Below are 24,596 nucleotides of genomic sequence, written 5' to 3' on the forward strand. Positions count from 1 at the left end.
AAATCTATTTGAAAAAAAAAAAAAAGGATTTTTTTTTACTTTTATCAAATTTATTTTAATAAAATGCTTTTGGAGTAAAAATGTAAAGATTTTTTTTTCTATTTAAGATACATTAATAATTTAGTTTATTCATCATGAAATGGAGCTTAGTTTTGTAGCATGAGGCTGTATATATTACATATTACATTTATGGTAAACTCATTCAATGAATCCAAGCTCTGCAAACTGAGAACATGAACTGCATTGATTCAGTCACACAATTTCACAGTAACTAGGAGAGAAAAAAAAAAAAAAAGACATGAATTTGAGTAGTTCTCCAGCTATGTGTGATTAGCCTATTAACCTAAATACCTCTGATATCGCTGTTTTACTAACCTGCCAGCTTATTATTCTAAAAAGGAAAACTTCACTTGGTTTGCAAATATTAAAGATTTTAACTACCAGCAAGAACGAGTTGGCTTACTTACAGTTAAAGAGCACCTGTCATTTTAGATCCATCATGGCAGCGCCTGTTAGTGGGCGACCACTCACCTGCTGCCGCCACGTCCTACACCTTGTGTCACTGCCGCATCACCAGCTGTCCCATTAAAGTGAATGGGACTGTAGGTGAGTCAACAGCTGGTCAGAGGAGGAGCCGCTGGGGACAGAGATGACAGTTGCTCTTTAAACATTAGGATTTAAATCAAACCTTTTCACTAGCGATTTACATCAAATCCACCCTGGCCATAATGAAGAAAGTATAGTATATTAAAGGAAGTCAGGCAAGTGCAGGCCATAGTAGAGTAAAAACTAGGAAAGGTATACTGCCCCAAATTCTTATAATGTGCTTGGACTTGCAAGCACAATCTGACCAAACACAGGGCAACAAAACAAAAGTCCATAAACTTTGAAACTCGGCTGTAACAATGTAAGTTTACATCAATTCAGAGGAGAGGTAGAAAATGAGCAGAACACATTTCAGTGGTATCAGTTTTTGTGAGGAGAACAATAACGGGAGTGCATTCACACCTTCCCCATAAAAGTCCCTCTTATGACCTGACTGTTGGCAAACACCAGCCTGCCACAACAAACAATATTTTCACCCACTTTGGTAAGAAAAAACAAAAGGCCAGCTTAGGTGATTCATCTCACATCTATGAGATACTTTAACCCATGCAGTTCATTGGAACACTGTCCAGTTTGAGCTCGGAATGAACAAAATTTTCAAAACTGCTAAGCAATCATCCAGCAACATATCACATACACAATAAATATTACAACAATCAATACTGCATGGCCAACACACAGCTCTAAAACATAAAATTTATAGACACAGAAAACTTTGCCAGAAAATACAATTTGGAGTATTGTACCATTGTCCCACTACAGTAAAATAACACCACTTGCCATCAGCTGGCAACTTGAACCGAAAAAAAGACAACGTATATACTGAAAATATTTCTATGATCAAGGGTGCATTACGCCAAAGGTGTTGAATATTTTAGAACCCATTAGCCTGACACAAGAAAGCATTTGTAAAATATGAAGGTCCTAGGAATCTGTCTGCAGAAATCTGCCCAGCTTGCCTATAAAAGTTATTATATAAATACAACATGCAGACATTTGTGTGACTGAGCCTGCCTTCATTAACTGCTATACAGACATTTCCTGTTTAAATGACAGGGCTGTCTCTTAGCAACATTTGCCATTTTAGCACAATACTATTACAGCTAGCTACACATTCTAATCAGTTTCTGCGAAAAATATTCTGCCTACTGAATTCAGAGGCATTACTCAAAGCCACACGCTTACATATAACCACAAAACTGTAAATGCATGGAAAGTAAACATCAGCAATAAAAAGAAAATAGATATTTCTTCAATCTGTGAAGAAAACTGTCATGTTACAAAACATTAAAAATAAATACTACTCTAGCAATGAATCATTAAATATAAAAATAGATATTTAGTGATTTCGAAAGAATAATACTGAAAGAGACTCGAACCAGCAGCAAATGAAATACATGAGAAAATAATGATCTTTAGGAGCTCTATGATGCAAAGAAGCAGTGCTTTAAGTCAGTCTGCCCTTACCACCAAGTGAACAAAAAATGACTGCAAGGAATGATAAAGAACTATGATCTACGACTGAGCTCAGGACTAAGTACACAATGGATGGCTCCTCGCTCAGCTGATGACCCAGATGCATGTTCAGTGGACTGAATACATCATATGGGTGAACAATTAACATGGACTTTAATATATTTCTGTAGGTTCAGGAGAATATACCTCTTGGATAGGAGAAGAGACCTATGCTAAATATGGCAATACTGATATTGGTGCAGTACAACTTACTTCACATAAACTATCTTGCTGTGCCATTTCAACAATTCTACTAGTTAGGACATCTGAAGCTGTCAAAAGCCACTGCCACCAGTACAGAAAATATATGTGGAATGAATACACTGGCAAAATGTATGGCGGTCACCTACCACCCTATTTGAACATTTTCCCCTGTCATATCTCCCTATATATATATATATATACAGTCATGGCCGAAATTGTTGGCACCCTTGATATTTCTCCAGGAAATCATGTATTTCTCACGAAACGTATTGCATTAACACATGTTTTGCTATACACATGTTTATTCCCTTTGTGTGTATTGGGACAAAACAAAAAAAGGGAGGAAAGAAAGCAAATTCGACATAATGTCACACAAACCTCCAAAAATGGGCTGGACAAAAGTATTGGCACCCTTTCACAACTGCGGATAAATAAGAATGTTACAAGCATGTGATGCTCCTGTAAACTCACCTGGGGCAAGTAACAGGTGTGGGCAATATAGAAATCACACCTGAAAGCAGATAAAAAGGAGAGACGTTCACTTAACCTTTGCATTGTGTGTCTGTCTGTGCCACACTAAGCATGGACAACAGAAAGAGGAGACGAGAACTGTCTGAGGACCTGAGAACCAAAATTGTGGCAAAATATCAACAATCTCAAGGTTACAAGTCCATCTCCAGAGAACTAGATTTGCCTTTGTCCACAGTGCGCAACATTATCAAGAAGTTTGCAACCCATGGCACTGTAGCTAATCTCCCTGGTCGTGGACGGATGAGGAAAATTGATGAAAGATTGCAACGCAGAATAGTCCGGATGGTGGATAAGCAGCCCCAAACATGTTCCAAAGACATTCAAGCTGTCCTGCAGGCTCAGGGAGCATCAGTGTCAGCGCGAACTATCCGTCGACATTTAAATGAAATGAAACGCTATGGCAGGAGACCCAGGAGGACCCCACTGCTGACACAGAGACATAAAAAAGCAAGACTACAGTTTGCCAAAATGTACTTGAGTAAGCCAAAAGCCTTCTGGGAAAACGTCTTGTGGACAGATGAGACCAAGATAGAGCTTTTCGGTAAAGCACATCATTCTACTGTTTACCGAAAACGGAATGAGGCCTACAAAGAACAAAACACAGTACCTACGGTAAAATATGGTGGAGGTTCAATGATGTTTTGGGGTTGTTTTGCTGCCTCTGGCACTGGGTGCCTTGACTGTGTGCAAGGCATCATGAAATCTGAGGATTACCAAAGGATTTTGGGTCGCACTGTAGGGCCCAGTGTCAGAAAGCTGGGTTTGCGTCCAAGATCCTGGGTCTTCCAGCAGGACAATGACCCCAAACATACGTCAAAAAGCACTCAGAAATGGATGGCAAAGAAGCGCTGGAGAGTTCTGAAGTGGCCAGCAATGAGCCCAGATCTAAATCCCATTGAACACCTGTGGAGAGATCTTAAAATTGCTGTTGGGAAAAGGTGTCCTTCCAATAAGAGAGACCTGGAGCTGTTTGCAAAGGAAGAGTGGTCCAAAATTCCGGGTGAGAGGTGTCAGAAGCTTATTGATGGTTATAGGAAGCGACTGATTTCAGTTATGTTTTCCAAAGGGTGTGCAACCAAATATTAAGTTAAGGGTGCCAATACTTTTGTCCAGCCCATTTTTGGGGTTTTGTGTGACATTATGTCATATTTGCTTTTCTGCCTCTGTTTTATATTTGTTCCAATACATACAAAGGGAATAAACATGTGTATAGCAAAACATGTGTTAATGCAATACCTTTTTTGTGTGAAATACTTGATTTTCAGGAAAAATATCAAGGGTGCCAACAATTTCGGCCATGACTGTATATATATATATATATATATATATATATATAAATAAAACTGGGAAAAACCTTAGTAAAAATGTTGGAATGCTCCAAATATATAAAAAAAGAAAAACTCCAAATGAATGAAGCATGAGCACAACAAAGATACCTTTAAGACTGATAATTTTAAGACTGTCCTTTTGCAATGCTAAAAAGGTTTGCACCCTTGAATAAAAAAACCTTCCAAAATACTGCTGAACAAAACACAAGTCAAATCACAGAAAAGGTCCCACAAGTGGATTATCTGCAAACAATGCACCGTTGACATGGCAGTGGCCTTTGCTTGTTACTAAGGCCTAGTGTACTCGACAAGCAAGATTCTAAAAGACAATGTTAGAACGCTTTCGTTACTTAAACATTTCTAAGCCATCAGGGAACACAAGAAGGAACAGCATTGGCGCATGCCCACAAGTAGGATACAACCATTCAACATAAAAGGCTCTCCAGGAAAGCTATGGCACCTGAGATACTGACTGCATTACAAAAGACTTGACAGCAACTTACAAAGTACCCATCACTATTCAAGGCACAACCATTTTATATAAAGCAAAATATTACCAATCACATTACTAGAGAGGTAAACCTCAATGCAAGATGGAACTCACTACAATGAATTCAATCAGAACTGTAATGAATGTAAACCATACCTAACAAAATCCTTTTAACCTTGCCATGATGCCCCAAACTTTAATAAAGTATTTTAACGTTTTCCAAAACTTTAAAGTTGTAGTAAAGTCCCCGGTTTATATCTACAGGTAAGCTTATAATAAGGCTTAGCTTTAAGTACAGTAAATATCTCCTAAAAGTGCACCATTTAGGAGATATTAATATTGTAGCAGCGTATGTCACTGGCGTATGCGCACTGGGCTTTAATTGGACTGTGCGTCCATTCAGAGCTCTGTGCCGCGGCCGTGACTCCCGTGCACATCAAAAGGCGGAAAACCTGGTGAAGAAAGAAGCCCTAGCAGGGGTGCCAGTGAGCAGCTGGAGGGCTTCATTTTAAAAGGTAAGTCTGTTATAATGTGCTTGTATGTGGTGAATTCTAGCACATCATGACATTATCCTGCAGGGACCCAATTTTTGCCTACGGTTTACTACAGCTTTAAAAATGTACTCAGCATGAGCCTAGGCCTCCTACTGCTCTACATGCCTCAAAAAGGATCTTTATTTTCTAAGAAGCATATCTGGAAGGTGGCGGTGAATATGATATAAGAGTACATATAAAAACATGACTATTGATGCAAATGGAATTCTAAAACCCAAGAAACTAAAGCTTTGTTCACACCAGCCTCCACACTAACGCGGAAAGGTGCTAGTGCACAATGCATATGGGCAATGAACGCTGGTCTGGCGTGTTGTTACAAATGCATCACACTGTATACTCTCTTCCTATTAAAGAAAAAAAAAAAAAAACACACACAAAATGCTACTTCATTCAAGTCCGTGCACCACAATGTGATGTGGAGAGTTGAGCTGTGGAAAGTTGCAGACACATCTTAATGCAGCATTGGGCACTTAGAAAATAGCTGTTTTCTATGTGCCCTTGTGTTCAACCTGCATTGATCCTACATGGTGTAAGCAAGCCCTAAACAATTGCACATACTTTGGTATAAAGCGAAATCTAAACTCAATTGCTAAAATCTTAAGTAAACCTAAAACGCTTTAATGCAATTTCAGATTTAAATATGTATTGCACATGAGTATAACTGGTCACCCCACCATAAAGGCCCTTGGTCAGGCACTTCCTGCTACAGGTGACAACTGTCACATGCACACCTTGCTGATTCTACATGTGACATCACCAACACATTACACAGGCATGGTCCACCAATATTACCGGCAAGGCCGGTCCTCAGCAAGGATTTGCAGCCTAGTGTGTGCACCTAGACAGGAAGTGGCTGCAAAGGGCTCGAGGAAATCAGCAGCTCTGAGTTGAAAACAGATAAATATGAAAAAAAAAATGTGTTTACATAAAAAAATCCTATGGTAATAGTTAAATATATACACAGCATTTTGCAAATTAAAGGTCTTTAATATAGGGTTCATATCAGCCTCTCTCAACCTTTTAACTTCAGAGAAACCCTGAAAATTCTCTACCGATGTCAGGGAACCTCTGCTACAACAAATTCAAAAAGGATGAAAGGGAGGAACACTGCCTCTATGGGTGATGGTCAGTGGGAAGACCACCACCCCCGCACCGGTGGTCGGTGGGAAGACCACCACCCCCGCGTCGGTGGGAAGACCACCACCCCCGCGTCGGTGGGAAGACCACCACCCCCGCGTCGGTGGTCGGTGGGAAGAACACCACCCCCCCGCATCGGTGGTCGGTGGGAAGAACACCACCCCCCCGCATCGGTGGTCGGTGGGAAGAACACCACCCCCCCGCATCGGTGGTCGGTGGGAAGAACACCACCCCCCCGCATCGGGCGTCGGTGGGAAGAACACCACCCCCCCGCATCGGGCGTCGGTGGGAAGAACACCACCCCCCCGCATCGGGCGTCGGTGGGAAGACCACCACCCCCGCGTCGGTGGGAAGACCACCACCCCCGCGTCGGTGGGAAGAACACCACCCCCGCGTCGGTGGGAAGAACACCACCCCCGCGTCGGTGGGAAGAACACCACCCCCGCGTCGGTGGGAAGAACACCACCCCCCGCGTCGGTGGGAAGAACACCACCCCCCGCGTCGGTGGGAAGAACACCACCCCCCGCGTCGGTGGGAAGAACACCACCCCCCGCGTCGGTGGGAAGAACACCACCCCCCGCATCGGTGGGAAGAACACCACCCCCCGCATCGGTGGTCAGAACACCACCCCCCGCATCGGTGGTCAGAACACCACCCCCCGCATCGGTGGTCAGAACACCACCCCCCGCATCGGTGGTCAGAACACCACCCCCCGCATCGGTGGTCAGAACACCACCCCCCGCATCGGTGGTCAGAACACCACCCCCCGCATCGGTGGTCAGAACACCACCCCCCGCATCGGTGGTCGGTGGGAAGAACACCACCCCCCGCATCGGTGGTCGGTGGGAAGAACACCACCCCCCGCATCGGTGGTCGGTGGGAAGAACACCACCCCCCGCATCGGTGGTCGGTGGGAAGAACACCACCCCCGCGTCAGTGGGAAGACCACCACCCCCGCGTCGGTGGGAAGACCACCACCCCCGCATCGGTGGTCAGTGGGAAAAACAACACCCTGCATCGGTGGTCAGTGGGAAAAACAACACCCTGCATTGGTGGTCAGTGGGAAAAACAACACCCTGCATTGGTGGTCAGTGGGAAAAACAACACCCTGCATTGGTGGTCAGTGGGAAGACCACCCTGCATTGGTGGTCAGTGGGAAGATCCTCTCACCTATAGCAGTGGTCAGTAGGAATACATAGAATGATGGTCAGTAGAAAGAATAACTCTTAAAGTGAAGGTCAGGGGAAAAGAATGCCCCTCACTGTCATGATGAAGTTGTGATAACAGTGGATTGGAATACTACTCCCTTTCACTGGGGGCCAGTGGGAAGAATGCCCCCCTTTGCATTGGTTTTCACTAGGAAGAACAGCCCCCCCCACTACAGTGGTAGGCAGTGGAAAGAATATACTACAGTGATGGTTAGTGGGAATACTGACCCCATATAATGGTGTTCAGTGGGAAGAATCCCTTTCACAGTGATAATGAAATAGTGATGGTGGTGAGTGGGAATATTATGCCCTTCCCTTCCACTGGTGGTCCGTGGGAAGAAAGCCCTTCCCTTCCACTGGTGGTCCGTGGGAAGAACGCCCTTCCCTTCCACTGGTGGTCCGTGGGAAGAACGCCCTTCCCTTCCACTGGTGGTCCGTGGGAAGAACGCCCTTCCCTTCCACTGGTGGTCCGTGGGAAGAACGCCCTTCCCTTCCACTGGTGGTCCGTGGGAAGAACGCCCTTCCCTTCCACTGGTGGTCCGTGGGGAGAATAGCTAAAAGTATGATGGGCATCATGCCGCTTGTTCTGCCAAGTGGCGCTGCACCCATTGGAGGTCAATCAGCCACAGTAAGATCCCCCCAGCAACCTTGGTTGAGAGCGGCCGTTCACCTTACTTGCACACAGCCTTGGCTATCAGCGCTGACATGACACCCCGGGAGAGGTGCAGCCAATCCCAAGATGGAGCCCCTGGTATCACTTTGTATGAAAACTTCAATCAATGCCATCCGCTGTCACCAGCTGCATCCTTCCATTCCCAATGAACCCCAAACCTGTGTGTGCGCCGTCCTTCCATCCTTCCAGTGGCCAGTGTGTTCCCAGGAAGATCAGAATGCAGCACTGACAGTTCCCCCCTCCCCCCCCCACAGATGAAGGGATACAGGTCAAGTCCAAGTCGAATCCATCCTCCTGGTATCGCCTTTTGTTCCTGCTGACGAACTCCTTGATGATGGCAGTCATGTCGGGGAGCCTGGGGGTGGGGAAGAAGGAGGAGAGGGGGGCTGAGAGTTGGTGGGGGGCCGCTGCGGGCCCAGGTCGGGGGTCAGCCTCCGGGGGCTCCCCTCTGCGCCCCCTCCTCCTCCTACTGCTGCTGCGGCTGCCGCTCCGGGGGCTGCCGGGGGAGGCCAGAGTCCGGCCGGGAGGGAAGGGGCTTCAGGACAAGAGGGGAGGGGGGGAAAGGGGGAGGGGATGCGGCCTAGTCCGAAGGCCGCCTCGTACACCTCAGTCACCGTATATCCAGCAATGGGCCGACTGCCCCGTCACCCTACGGAGCGCCACTCGGGACAACCAAGTCCTGTCCGGGTCTCCCCTCCACCCTCCTCTGCTCGGTGGTGTCGTGATCCTCCGAGGGAGAGGGGGGGGGGAGGAGGAGGGCCAAGCCGCGGCTCCCCGGTGCAATGGCCAGCGCTTTAATTCCTTCGTTTCCGGGCTTCTCCGAGGTCACTACACAGCCGGGGCTGGGGGGACCGGTGTGGTCGGTGCGGGAGCCCGCCTGCCGCGTCTCATGTCTCCGCCGTCGCACGCTCAAGCTCCCATCATGGCTTCCCTGCGAGAGTCAGCGAACAGGCTCCGCGAAACCCTCCGCCGCTACAGATCCCTCCGCCTTCTCTTCAAGCGCAACATAGTCCGCGCCACATCATCCATCCACCACCGGGCTGCCACCGCTCTGCCACCCCCCACACCGAGCCGGCTTCAGGGGAACGTCACCCCCCGGTGGAAGGAGCCGTCTTCGGGACAGGCGGGGATGGGATGCCGGGGAGAAGTGAAGGGATTCTAGGCTGTGGGGCGGAAGGATATTTTCCACAGCCGGGACTATTTTTCGTTCCTTGAGGAGGGAGGGTCACGTGGTGTAGAAGTGGGGAACTTTTGCAAAATGTCATTTTTTTTTTTTTTTACTTCATTTCCCTTTCTTCCTCCTGTATGTAGAGGAAAAGTGAGAGGCCTGCTCCAGACTCCTCTCCTCACAGCGCAACCCCTCCTGTCAGCACGACACTCGGCCACACCAGTCCGGAAGAAACATTGGCACAATTATTGAATCATTCGATTATTCATAAAAAAAAATAATAAAAAAGTGTAATTTTCGCTATAGAAACCCTAAAATTCAGCACCGTGAATGCAGATGTCATCCAGGCTGTCCAACTGAGGCCCCATTCACACCTGAGCGTCTGTGAGCTCCAAGCTCCACAATGCCTGACGACAGAAAAATCTGTTCCTCAATGGAGATGGTTGGCATCTCCAAGTCCCTCAAACAAGTTCTGGACCTTTTTTTGTAGCTCAAATTGGGCAGAATGGCGCCTTATAAAAATAGAAATGCTCAATTGGCGCATTTTTGTGCGCTTTCGCACATTTTGAGCTGTTTTCTGCTCAAAAATGTAAAAGAAATAATATATGAATAAATAAATGTAAAATATATTAAATAAAAAAAAAATCATGATAAATAATTAACCCCTAACCTCAACTCTAAAAAAAAGTAGAGAAATTAATAATAAAATAAACAAAAAATAATAATAATTTGGTGTTATTATTATTACATTTTTAAGGGTTAGGGGTTAATTATTATTTATTATTACATATAATTTATTTATGATTATGTTTGTGTATTTATTTGACATTTATTTATTATTAACACCCTAACAGAAAAATTAAATAAATAATAAGAAGATACTAAAATCTTAACCCAAACCCTAACCCCAAATCCTATCCGAAACTCTAACCCCTTACCCTGACCGAAAAAAAATAATACATGAATAATAATAATAAAAAAAGACATAAAAGCTGATGGAAAAGCTAAAAAAGCAGAAAAAACTAGTAACAAATGATGCAACAGATGATATTTTTTTCCATTGGCTAATAAAAAAAAACAAATTTCAAAAAACGCCTAAAAAAACCGCTATATGAAAATGGGGGAAATCACTGTAAAATATGCACAAAAAACGCTCAAATTCACCACTCAGGTGTGAATACGGCCCTAGGGTTATGAAACCCACAACAGTAAAATCAGTGTCTATATGCAGTGAAACATGCTTTTATACTGTGGAACCTAAGAGGTTAATCATCAGCATTGTGTAAAAAGGATGTTTGATCCTGTCTTCTCTGATCCTCCCCTTCTTCTACTGTCCCCAATCCATCTGCTGATAGAACAGAGCCTTGGGGGCAAGCTGCACATGCTCAACCTGGTGTGTATTGCTAGAGTGTTTGTTTTTTTTTTCTTGGGAGAGTGCATGTGACCAGCACAGGGCCAATCAGCACTGTCCAGACAGAGGTCAGGGGTCATGCAGCCTCATAGGTACTTTCCTCATCAATTTCACCATATCAATATCCAAATATGAAGCACATTTCAATGTGAATAATTTTTACAAATGAGTAGAACTCCGCTTTAAAGCAGTATTAAACTCAAAACCAAAACCCAAAAGCTTTCATTTCTTAGGCTTTATCCCCTCTGTTTTCACCTAGTGATCTAGCCATGAACACACCTCCAGTATTAGTGAGACACCGCTTTGGAGGAATGAGCACAGGAGGCACCTTTGGACAGCAGCATTGTCAGTCTGGGGGGGAGTGTTAAACGTTCTAGCGCGTTTAGATACACTAACAAACTGAAACCAAACTCCACCTCACCCTTTTATAATCGATTACAGCAACAGTTTTACATACAGTGCTTTCATAAAGTATTCAGACCCCCTTCACTTTTTGAGTTTTGTTGTGTTGCAACCTGATACTACAATGGTTTAAATTCATTTTTTCCTCATTAACCTACATTTATTTGGTGGTAAATGGCAATGGATATCTTCTGATTTTTTTTTTTTTATTATCAAAGGAAAACTGACCCAAAATAGTAAAAAGAATTTTTTTTTTAATTTAGTTGTATATTTCTTGCTACTACCATAACCAACCAGTAAAGAACAACTCAAAATATTTTCTCCTGCTTCTGACGATCGCAGGGATACCACATATGTGTATGCTAGTTGTTGTTTGTACCCATAGTATGGCCCAGAAACAATAGTGCGCACTTTGTTTTTTTTTTTATCTTGCCACTAACTGACACTGATACTAATTTAAAAATGTGAAAAAAAAATCCTGGCCAAAAAAAAAATGACTGACACTGACCATTGAACCTGACCTTGACCTTTGACCCTGACCTTGACCCAAACACTAACCCTGGCAATGACCTTGATCAAATCTTGATCTTGGAACTTTTATTTATTTTTTAATTATTATTTTTATTTATTTATTTTTACAAACACTTTTTTTTCTCTCTGAAAGGCCAGAGAGTCTTACATACAGTCTTGCATACAGTGCTTTCATAAAGTATTCAGACCCCCTTCACTTTTTCAGTTTTGTTGTGTTGCATCCTGATACTACAATGGTTTAAATTCATTTTTTCCTCATTAACCTACATTCATTTGGTGGTAAATGGCAATGGATATCTCCTGATTTTTTTTTATTTTATCAAATGAAAACTGACCCAATTAGTAAAAAAAAAAATTTTTTTTAATTTAGTTGTATATTTCTTGCTATTACCATAACCAACCACCAAAGAACAAACCAAAATAGTTTCTCCTGCTCTTGACGATTGCAGCGATGCTACATATGTGTATGTTAGTTGTTGCTTGTACCCGTAGCATGGCCCAGAAACAATAGTGCGCATTTTGCTTTTTTTTTTTTTTTTTATCCTGCCACTAACTGACACTGATACTACTTTAAAAATGTTAAAAAAAATCCTGCAAAAAAAAAATTACTGACATTGACCCTGACCTTGACCTTTGACCCTGACCCAAACACTAGCCCTGGCAATGACCTTGATCAAACCTTGATCTCTGAATTTTTATTTATTTATTTTTTAATTATTATTTTTATTTATTTTTATCTCCTGATTTTTTTTTATATTATCAAATGAAAACTGACCCAAATTAGTAAAAAAAAAAGATTTTTTAATTTAGTTGTATATTTCTTGCTACTACCATAACCAACCACCAAAGAACAAACCAAAATATTTTCTCCTGCTTCTGATGATCGCAGGGATACCACATATGTGTATGTTAGTTGTTGCTTGTACCCATAGTATGGCCCAGGAACAATAGTGCGCATTTTGTTTTGTTTTTTTTATCCTGCCATTAACTGACACTGATACTAATTTAAAAATGTGAAAGAAAAACAAAAATTACTGACATTGACCCTGCCCTTGACCCAAACACTAACCCTGGCAATGACCTTCATCAAACCTTGATCTTGGAATTTTTATTTATTTATTTTTTAATTATTATTTTTATTTATTTATTTATTTTTACAAACACTTTTTTTTCTCTCTGAAAGGACAGAGAGTCTTACATACAGTGCTTTCATAAAGTATTCAGACCCCCTTCACTTTTTCAGTTTTGTTGTGTTGCATCCTGATACTACAATGGTTTAAATTAATTTTTTCCTCATTAACTTTACTTACATTCATTTGGTGGTAAATGGCAATGGATATCTCCTGATTGTTTTTTTATATTATCAAAGGAAAATGACCCAAATGAGTAAAAAAAAATGTTTTTTTTAATTTAGTTGTATATTTCTTGCTACTACCATAACCAACCACCAAAGAACAAACCAAAATAGTTTCTCCTGCTCCTGACGATTGCAGCGATACCACATATGTGTATGTTAGTTGTTGTTTGTACCCGTACAATGGCTCAGAAACAATAGTGCGCATTTTGCTTTTTTTTTTTTTTATCCTGCCATTAACTAACACTGATACTAATTTAAATATGTAAAAAAAAAAAATCCTGACAAAAAAAATTACTGACACTGACCATTGACCCTGACCTTGACCTTTGACTCTGCCCTTGACCCAAACACTAACCCTGGCAATGACCTTGATCAAACCTTGATCTTGGAATTTTTATTTATTTATTTTTTAATTATTATTTTTATTTATTTATTTTTACAAACACTTTTTTTTTCACTCTGAAAGGACAGAGAGTCTTACATACAGTTGCATATAATTTAGTTGTATATTTCTTGCTATTACCATAACCAACCACCAAAGAACAAACCAAAATAGTTTCTCCTGCTTCTGACAATCGCAGCAATACCACATATGTGCATGTTAGTTGTTGCTTGTATCCGTAGTATAGCCCAGAAACAATAGTGCGCATTTTGCTTTTTTTATCCTGCCACTAACTGACACTGATACTAATTTAAAAGTGTAAAAAAAAAAAAAATCGTGAAAAAAAAAATTACTGCCATTGACCCTGACCCTGACCTTTGACCCTGACCTTGACCCAAACACTAACCCTGGCAATGACCTTGATCAAACCTTGATCTTGGAATTTTTATTTATTTTTTTTATAATTATCATTTTTATTTATTTATTTATTTTTACAAACACTTTTTTTTTCTCTCTGAAAGGACAGAGAGTCTTACATATAGTCTTACATACAGTGCTTTCATAAAGTATTCAGACCCCCTTCACTTTTTCTGTTTTGTTGTGTTGCAACCTGATACTACAATGGTTTAAATTCATTTTTTCCTCATTAACCTACATTCATTTGATGGTAAATGACAATGGATATCTCCTGATTTTTTTTTATATTATCAAATGAAAACTGACCCAAATTAGTAAAAATAATTTTTTTTTTAAATTTAGTTGTATATTTCTCGCTACTACCATAACCAATCACCAACGAACAAACCAAAATAGTTTCTCCTGCTCTTGACGATTGCAGCGATACCACACACAGGTGAAACTCGAAAAATTAGAATATCGTGCAAAAGTTCATTTACTTCAGTCATGAACTGAAAAGGTGAAACTAATATATGAGATAGACTCATGACATGCAAAGCAAGATAGTTCAAGCCGTGATTTGTCATAATTGTGATGATTATGGCTTACAGCTCATGAAAACCCCAAATCCACAATCTCAGAAAATTAGAATATTGTGAAAAGGTGCAATATTCTCGGCTCAAAGTGTCCCACTCTAATCAGCTAATTAAGCCATAACACCTGCAATGGGTTCCTGAGCCTTTAAATGGTTTCTCAGTCTGGTTCAGTAGGAATCACAATCATGGGAAAGACTGCTGACCCGACAGTTGTGCAGAAAACCATCATTGACACCCTCCATAAGGAGGGAAAGACTCAAAAGGTAATTGCAAAAGAAGTTGGATGTTCCCAAAGTGCTGTATCAAAGCACATTAATAAAAAGTTATGTGGAAGGGTAAAGTGTGGAAGAAAAAGGTGCACAAGCAGCAGGGATGACCGCAGCCTGGAGAGGATTGTCAGGAAAAGGCCATTCAAAAGTGTTGGGGACTTCCACAAGGAGTGGACTGAGGCTGGAGTCAGTGCATCAAGAGTCACCACACACAGACGGATTCTGGACATGGGCTTCAAATGTCGTATTCCTCTTGTCAAGCCGCTCTTGAACAACAAACAACGTCAGAAGCGTCTTACCTGGGCTAAAGAAAAACAGACCTGGTCTGTTGCTCAGTGGTCCAAAGTCCTCTTTTCTGATGAGAGCAACTTTTGCATCTCATTTGGAAACCAAGGACCCAGAGTATGGAGGAAGAATGGAGAGGCACACACTGCAAGATGCTTGAAGTCCAGTGTGAAGTTTCCACAGTCTGTGTTGATTTGGGGAGCCATGTCATCTGCTGGTGTTGGTCCACTGTGCTTCCTTAAGTCCAGGGTCAACACAGCCATCTACCAGGAGATTTTGGAGCACTTCATGCTTCCTTCTGCAGACGAGCTTTATGGGGATGCTGACTTCATTTTCCAACAGGACTTGGCACCTGCCCACACTGCCAAAAGCACCAAAACCTGGTTCAATGACCGTGCGATTACTGTGCTTGATTGGCCAGCAAACTCGCCTGACCTGAACCCCATAGAGAATCTATGGGGCATTGCCAAGAGAAAGATGATTGACATGAGACCGAACAATGAAGAAGAGCTGAAGGCCGCTATTGAAGCATCCTGGTCTTCCATAACACCTCAGCAGTGCCACAGGCTGATAGCTTCCATGCCACGCCGCATTGAGGCAGTAATCGCTGCAAAAGGGGCCCAAACCAAGTACTGAGTACATATGCATGCTTATACTTTTCAGAGGTCCGATATTGTTCTATGTACAATCCTTGTTTTATTGATTGCATGTAATATTCAAATTTTCTGAGATTGTGGATTTGGGGTTTTCATGAGCTGTAAGCCATAATCATCACAATTATGACAAATCACGGCTTGAACTATCTTGCTTTGCATGTAATGAGTCTATCTCATTTATTAGTTTCACCTTTTAAGTTGCATTACTGAAATAAATTGAACTTTTGCACGATATTCTAATTTTTCGAGTTTTACCTGTATGTGTATGTTAGTTGTTTTTTGTACCTGTAGTATGGCCCAGAAACAATAGTGCGCATTTTGTTGTTTTTTTTATCCTGTCACTAACGGACACTGCTAATAATTTAAAAATGTAAGAAAAAAAAATCCTGACAAAAAAAAATGACTGAACGTTGACCCTGACCTTGACCTTTGACCCTGACCTTGACCCAAACAATAACCCTGGCAATGACCTTGATCTTGGAATTTTTATTTATTTATTTTTACCAACACTTTTTTTTTCTCTCTGAAAGGACAGAGAGTGATACAGTGTATCTCTCTCCTCCATTCAAAGAGAGAAAGCAAGTGACTGATCACTTACTAGCCAAATCAGAGGCTATCACAACGATCATGTGACCCGGAATTGGGAGTTCTGGGTCCCGATCGTTGGAACAGGCCCTGGCTCTCACTGACACCCCGGCCTTTGTGCTGGGAGTGTGCCCTGCTGCGCTCCCTTCACAAAGACACGTATGCAAATCACCGTCCCAGTCCAGTGGGGCTGCTAATTTGCGTACCCTCGGCACCAAGGGGTCAACAACCATGACAGGGTTCCCCGCTGACAGCAGAATGTAAACAAAGGAATTGTCCGCATTAAAAAAATGAGACACAAAAACAGCGTTGGAGTTCCCCCCCAGTCTATACCAGGCCCTTCAGATCTGGTATGGATTTTGAGGGGAACCCCACGCCAAAATTAAATGAAAAAAAAATGGTGTGGGGACCCCCAAAATCCACACAAGGCCCTTTATCCGAGCATGCAGCTCAGAAGGCCTGATGACATCACCCATCAGCGGATGACCCTACCCCTTATGACATCAACGACCAGGCCAGGAGCCAAGCGTCTGTTTGGGTCAGGTTTTTTTTTGTTTGTTTTTTTCTCATTTACTTCAGTGGCCGGCATTCACCCACTTCGGGGAACATTTTCTTTTTGGGGGGGGGGGTGTTTGAATAAAGGATTTGTCAAAAACTGACTGTATGTTTTTATTTACTTTGCACTTCTTTGGTGAATGAGTAGGGTTACTCTTTACACCATACTTACATGGGGAGGGGGGGTCATGATCTTTAAGAAGGGGGCTTTCAGATTCTGATAGGACCCCACCTGCAGGCCCCCACAATCACCGCTCAGGGTTGTGGGGAAGTGGCCCTTGTCCCCATCAACAGCTCTCCCCCCCCCTTCACTCATCCCCCCTCCTCCCTTAAAGTGGAGTTATAAGCATCAGCAAGGAGGCCAGCTGCCAAAAGACAGCCCACCACTTGATGAAACCACAAACAAGATGTCAGCACCCCCCCCCCCTGCAGTGAGGCAGCTTTTAACAGATGACAGCACTGGATTCGCTGGGTGCATGTGTATGCTACCTAACCACTTGGCCTCCTGAGGATTTACCCTCCTTCCTGACCAGGCCATTTTTTGCGTTGCAGCGCTGTGTTACTTTAACTGACAATTGCGTGGTCATGCAACGCTGCACCCAAATTAAATTTACGTTATTTTTTTCCCACGATTTGAGCTTTCTTTTGGTGCTATTTGATTGCTTGTGTGCTTTTTTTTTTGCGCTGTAAAAAAATAACACCGACAATTTTGAGAAAAAAAACAATATTTGACTTTTTGCTATTAAACACGTCGAGTAAAAAAATTTTACAAGTCAAATTTTGTCATAAATTTAGGCCAAAATGTATTCTGCGACATGTGTTTGCTAAAAAAAAAATCACAATGCATGTAAATTAATTGGTTTACGTGAACGTTATAACATTTACTAATGGCGGTATATATACTGGGATTTTTTGTTTTTTAATTTTTACTAATAATGGTGGTGATCAGCAACTTATAGCGGGACTGAAGGACTGCGGCGGACATTCTGACACTGGGGGGGAACTGACGTGGTGTCACTGACATCCCCAGTGACACCAATACAGTGGCTCTTAAATTCATTCTCCTGTTCAAAATTATGTGACTACCAAGAACAAGGCTCTCTCCTTTCAAAAACGTTTTCTAAGAAAAGCTATCCCCCTTCCCTTATTAAAAATGCATATACAAAACACAGCGTATTGAAAGACTGAATACATACCCAGGCTGTGACCAGTCCAACACGTTGAGGTTTATCACTGGTTTCAACATATCACATTGTGACATTACCAACATCATTCGCAAACACTGGCATATTTTACAATTATTGATATTATACAGTATTTGTAAAGCGCCAACAGTTCGCTCAGTGCTGTACATTACAATGGGAGTCAGTACAGGAGACAGTACAGTAACAACACAATGCGATATACTAGGGGTTCGAGGGCCCTGCTCCTTGGAGCTTACAATCTAGGAGGGAGGGGATAGTGGTACAGGAGGAAATAGCTGTGGGGGATGGAGTGGTAGGGAGAGTGGAGGAGGTCGGGAATTAGCAGGGGGTGGGGTAGGCTTCTCTGAAGAGGTGGGTTTTCAGGGTGCACCTAAAGGAGAGGAGAGTAGGTGATAGTCTGATGGATTGGGGTAGGGAGTTCCAGAGTATGGGTGGCGCCCTGGAGAAGCCCTGGAGGCGGGCATGGGAGGAGGAGACTAGGGAACTAGAGAGAAGGAGGTCTTGTGAGGAGCGGAGAGTGCGTGTAGGATGGTATTAGATCCTAGACTAGCACCTATTCTCCCATGCGCCCCACAAGTGACTTTCAAGAGAGCCCGTACTTTGAAAAATACTCTAGCCCCAAGCAAAATGTCACCATCCACCTACAAAGATAATGGCCTCCTTCCTACATTTGACAACAGAACAGGTATCTATAGCTGGAACAAAAGAGGTTGTCTCACCTGTCAGTCCATAAGCCATGTGTCAGGGCTCCAGGGTATGACCAGAGGTATGTGAACTGACGCAGGGAAACGCAGACTTCAGATATGTTATAAACAATATAATTTATTAACACTAACAATACATAAAGGCAGTGCAATACTAAAACATAACACAGTGCAAACGAATCAAACCAAACCACCCACAGATAACAATACAAGCGTCGTCAGGCAGGCCGAGTCAATAACAATCAGGCAGGTAGGAACAGGAGGAGCAGGCAGAGAGTAGTCAGGTCACGAGCCGGGTACAGCAACTAACGGGCAGGTAGGTACAGGGGGTCAGGCAGAGAATGGTCGGGGTCACAAGCCAGGGATCAATCAGGAGAAGTCAGCAGAGGTCCGGATCAGGCAGGGTCAGCAACGAATCAGTCAGACAGGAACAGGAACAGGGATGCAGGTAACAAGATACCGGGGCCCAGGAAAACACACACCAAGGCCCAGACTGCAGGTCTGGCCATCCCTTAAATACACCCGCATAATCAGGTTCAGGTGTTTGGCTGGCTGCAGGGTTGAGTCTCTGATTGCTGGGAGCACCCGCTGGCCAGCCCTGGTACTGCAGCCCACAAGGCAGGTGAGTCCCACCATTACTGGCAAGTCCATTCCTGACAGTATGGCAGATCACAGGTGTTGGACTCCCAGGGTAACAGCTATAACATTCGTCAGTTTATCACATGTGCAACTGATCACGTCATATACGTCCTCACATGCTGTCAGGGACCCTGTCGCCATGCAGCCGTGCAACGGCGACAGATCCCTTTGGGTCGTGGCGGTGCGAGTGCGCATACGTGGGCGCGTGCGGGCGCGCATGCGCAGAAGCACGGAAGTACGCGCATGCGCAGTAGAGTACATGTGACCGCCAGGCAGGCTATTTAAACCTGCAATACAGTGCAATCAATGCCTTCTGGTCTACAACGTCCCTGCACCTATTACCTGATCCTGTTGCCTGTTTTCTGATCTGACCTGATTAAGAAAGAACTCAGCCTGCACCGACCTCGGCTATTCCTGACCATCCGCTTGCCTGCTCCCTTGTACTTGATCTGCTCGTTTAATACTGACCCGGCCTGTCTGACTCTGCTGCATCTACTTACCTGTACCTGCACCTGGCTTGCATCCTGACGGCTGCCATACTTACCTGCTGTTACACCCACGGTCCTGCACCTGGCTTGCATCCTGATGGCTGCCATACTTACCTGCTGCTGCCCCCACGGTCCTGCACCTGGCTTGCATCCTGACGGCTGCCATACTTACCTGCTGCTGCACCCATGGTCCTGCACCTGGCCTGCATCCTGGTCACCACCGTACCTGCCTGCTGCCGCATCCAAGCTCCGGTGTCCAGCCCCAGTCTGCATCCTGATTGCCGCCATACCTTCCTGCTGCTACGTTCCTGCATCTGCACCTGGCCTGAATCCGGATCCCCTGGGTCTTCAGCTACCTGCCGCCAGCTCCAGATTCACCCATCACTCGTGCCACTCCTGGCTCTGCGCCCTCTGTTCCCACTATCAGGGGCTCCGAGCGGGAGTCGTAAGAGGACGCCTTCTCTCCACGTCAGGCTCCCCAACCAGGTACGTGACACATGCCATATACACTCCTATGCGTAGGCCGAACCACACGCCCTCTACGCAAATGCATAGGGGAGCATAGAAGACTTATAAGAGACGGTTGCGATAAGCATAGTGTCCCCAGGCACTTTTTGGACTCTCATCAAAAGAATTTCAGTCTTCTTGAGGTCCTAGCAATTGAACATATTCCAAAGGGTACATTTACTGATAATGAAAGACTAGCCAGTTTATGTAAGAGAGAGACATTCTGGATTTACAAGTTAGGTTCTATGACCCCCAATGGTCTCAATGAGGATCTTGAAATCCATAGCATTTTCTAACAAGTATGACCAATAGTCCCCGGAATTAGGATCCTCCTGTATTTTTTGCTCAACCATTATTTACTGATATTTCTTTTATATACATTATTGTTTTCTTTTAACACTTGTCTTTTAACTTTTACTGTTACCACATTTATATATTGTGTTCACTCAATTATGAATATATGTTACTACGCATCTATTGCGTTCACTTAATTATGAATATATGAGCTACCTAATTTGACACCCATATTGATTTTACTATATTTCTTTTAGAAGTACCTTTTATGCAGCACATTTACCTTCATATGCCAACCTTTTTCCCCCCTCCCTTCTTCGTCCATATACTCAAAATTACGCATTTTTTTACATAGATATAGCTTCCGTGTACCAGCGATGTAATTTTAACTTAGATTCTCCCACAAGAAAGTTTTCCTTTTATTATTTTATTGTTTTATTATTGTTTTATTATTGCATTAATTCAGCTAAAGATAAAAGTATATCATGTCTTCCAATAGTGTTCTTATACATATCACTCCAGTAACTGGAATCACTTTCTATAACTTGCAATTTGTACTTAAATTTGTATTTAGCATTGCTTCAGGACGAGCCATCCACTCTGATTGACACCCCATCCCCTGCTAATTACACTCAGCCAGCCTTCCCTCTAATGGTCTTCTATATAATGGCCGCCAGACAGGGTTACCAGATACTTGACAAAGCGCAGCTGCGCGAAACATGTCATCTTGGTAACCTTGCATATGCTCCCAGCTGAAGCCGATGCCGAACACTGCCTTCCACCCCTCGCTTGCCATGATGACACCACCCAGGATGCCGGTACGCTGACACCACGTGATTCGAAGCCAACAGGAGCATTCTTTGATCTCAGCTCCCTTCAGTGCGGACATGCCATCCTTTGGAGTCACACTGTTCACTTCAGGCTGGTCAAATTTTATTTACTTTATAAAAATTTTATTATATTTGCTACTATTAATAAAGATGCACCTTCATTAAGGTGCTTGAATGAGAGCATTTTCCACAGCACCTATTCTTTTCAGTTCTCTTCCAAAATGGAGTCTGTTTTTACTCCTGTGATACCTCTGGACCACATTTTGGCCAATATTCTCACTAGACTCACTTCATTTTTGGGTGAGAGAATTCTGGCTCTCAAATCCATTCTCGTCCTGGAAAACCTCATGACTGCTGCTTTGTCCCCGAGAATCTCCACACTGCTTTGCTCCAGACCTACCATTCTTCCAAGGCAGCTTGGCACCCAGGGAAAAATCAATTCATATGATCTATGTCTCAACAATTCTGGTGGCCTAGTCTCCGCACTGATGTAACTGTCCTTGTAGCCACTTGTCCCATATGTGCTCAGAATAAAACATCTCGACACCAGTAGGCCTTCTATAACCATACCCAGTGGAGAGAGGCTTTGAACCCACTTGTCTATTGATTTTATTGTGGATTTACCTAACTCACAGGGCAATACAGTTATTCTTATGTTAGTTGACAAGTTTTCAAAAATGTCACATTGCATTCCGCTAAAGAAGTTGCCTACATCCAAAGAACTGGCATCAGTATTCACTTGGGAGGTCTTTCGGTTACATGGGTTACCTAAAGTTATCACATCGGACAGGGGTAGTCAGTTTGTGTCCAGGTTTTGGCAAGCCTTTTGTGCACAGTTAGAAATTCAGCTTTCCCTCTCCTCAGCATATCACCAGCAGTCCAATGGGGCAGCAGAACGGGCCAACGAAGCCTTGGAACAGTTCCTACATTGGTATATTTCAGACCACCATAACAACTGGTCAGACCTGTTACCTTGGGCGGAGTTTGCTCACAATAATGCCATCAATGCCTCCTCCCAATTATCTCCATTTGCCTGATACATTCGTTCTGCAGGGAATTCCTGCATTACAGGAACATCTTCGAGAACTCCGTTCCACTTGGGTACAGATCCAATAATCCTTACAACATTCCAGAGAGGGGTACAAACTCCATGCTGACAGCCAACACCTACTTGCACCCTCCTACCAAGTTGGGGAGAGGGTCTGGTTGTCTTCCTGTAACCTGCAACTTCGTGTTCCCTCACTAAAACTGGTGCCTCGGTATATTGGGCCTTTCCTCATACTCCATAGGGTTAACCCAGTGGCATAAGCATTAGATCTTCCTTCCATCATGCATATTTCCAACGTTTTTCATGTTTCCTTATTAAAACCTTTGGTGTGTAACCACTATACCACCTCGGTACCACACCCTCGCCCGGTTCAGGTTGACGACCATGAGGAATATGAAATACAATCTATAATTGAGTCTCGTTGCTTTTGTGGACGCAGACAATATCTAGTTCACTTGAGGGGTTACGGTCCGGAGGAACGCTCTTGGATTTCATCCTTAGGCGTACATGCTCCTGCCCCCCTCCGTGCTTTACATTTACATTTTCCCATCAAGCCTGGTGCCCCCCCCCACCATTACCTGCCTCATTAATCCAGCCTACAGATAGCCCTTTTTGCTATTTTAGCAGCTCATTTACTTCTTGTCCTTTGCGTGGTCTTTGATCTTCAGTGGGTTCCTACCTGTGTTCCTATATACTCGATTTGGCTGACTTCTCTTCTGGTTCCTGTTCCTGATATTTGACTCCTGAGTACGCTGACATCTGGTTTCCTGGCTCTGGCTCATCTGGTTACCCGCACTGGCATCCAAACCCTGGCTTCTGTTTTGACTAAGTTCCTGATCTAGGTTATATTTTCTATTTAATTAAAGGTGTGATTTCAACTGCGCTTTCTGTCTCCGCCTGGTTTATGGTTCCTAACATGACCTCATTCTGTTTCTTATATAATTTTAAACATTTTCTTTATTATGCACTCTTGTTCGTTTTTAATATCTAATGCTGTTGGTTTGTTATTGCTGCCTGTCTGTCAAGATATGTATTCTTCTTCATATACAGTACCTGTATATTATAATGTGGTGCCATTTATTGTATCCCCTTTTTATGTATTAGTATATTTCTTGTTTTCCTGGTAATTCTGGTCGCTGTAGTCCCCTTGAGATACATGTGCCAAGCCATGATGCCATTGTCTTTTTTTCCCTTTAGTCCCAAACGCTGCACTTATTTTCCGATGACTTCCTCTCCTGGATAGGCTTGACAAGGGGGGCATTGTCCTTAAAACGTGTTTCCCCTCCGCTCCTCCCCTTGACACTGTTCCTGGTCTCTGTGGAGTGCTGTGTACTGCCATAGATGCCACTATTACTGGGGCTTATCAACATCAACTGCTCTCCATTATGGGGCTCCTAGCTTTCCGACAACACCTTTTCTATTGTACTTCAGGCTGGACAAAGGTGATTTTTATGTGAGTGATGCTATTTCTGTGAATAAATTAATACCATTTTTACTAATTTTTGCATCCTTGTTGCCTTGTTTTTTTGCCTGTTCTGTCTGTCATAAAGATTCGGAAACACACTTAATAAGCTATGGGCAGCTGCAGTTAAATTATTAGAAAATAGGAATACTTGTATAATAGTTTCTTCTGGCCTGGATATAGCAGCATGGGCAGGACATTTGGCTGATACTTTGTCTTTCTCCCTCTCAACTTTCTCCTCCTGGCATAAGCCATCCCCCAGAGACAGGAAGTGCCAACGTATAATTATACATAACTCTGTGATATTATCAGTGAACAATAGAGGGCAGCAAATCTCTACACAACGTTGTAGCTGTATAATTCTGTCTGTATAGTGGTATAGCTACAGAAAAGGCAAAGACAGCACTTGCTGACAGGCCCCTGGCTCGCAGGGGGACCAGCACTGACCCTGATTCAAAAACACATCTCTTTTCACTTCACTGCAACTGAGAAAGAGTTATACAGTAAATGATGTTTACTCTTTTAAGTGGTAGTAAACTTTGGGGGACATGCCTCTCCATCTCCTCCAATTGAGAATGCT

The 24,596-nt window shown here is 43.3% G+C and overlaps 1 protein-coding gene across 1 annotated transcript in view; it reads right to left on the reverse strand.

The window, feature by feature from the left end:
- The window catches only part of PTEN (phosphatase and tensin homolog), an 85,900-nt gene extending 76,688 nt beyond the window's left edge, over nucleotides 1–9,212 (reverse strand). The window contains exon 1 of the mRNA XM_089692791.1: nucleotides 8,513–9,212. Coding sequence (XP_089548917.1) covers nucleotides 8,513–8,591 — 79 coding nt within the window. The 5' untranslated portion in view covers nucleotides 8,592–9,212. The remainder of the gene's footprint in view (nucleotides 1–8,512) is intronic.
- Nucleotides 9,213–24,596: the final 15,384 nt, after the last annotated feature.

Source organism: Staurois parvus, unplaced genomic scaffold, assembly GCF_062004578.1.
Source record: "Staurois parvus isolate SC_StPar_1 unplaced genomic scaffold, SC_StPar_1.0 ptg000604l, whole genome shotgun sequence".
NCBI classification, from domain to species: domain Eukaryota; kingdom Metazoa; phylum Chordata; class Amphibia; order Anura; family Ranidae; genus Staurois; species Staurois parvus.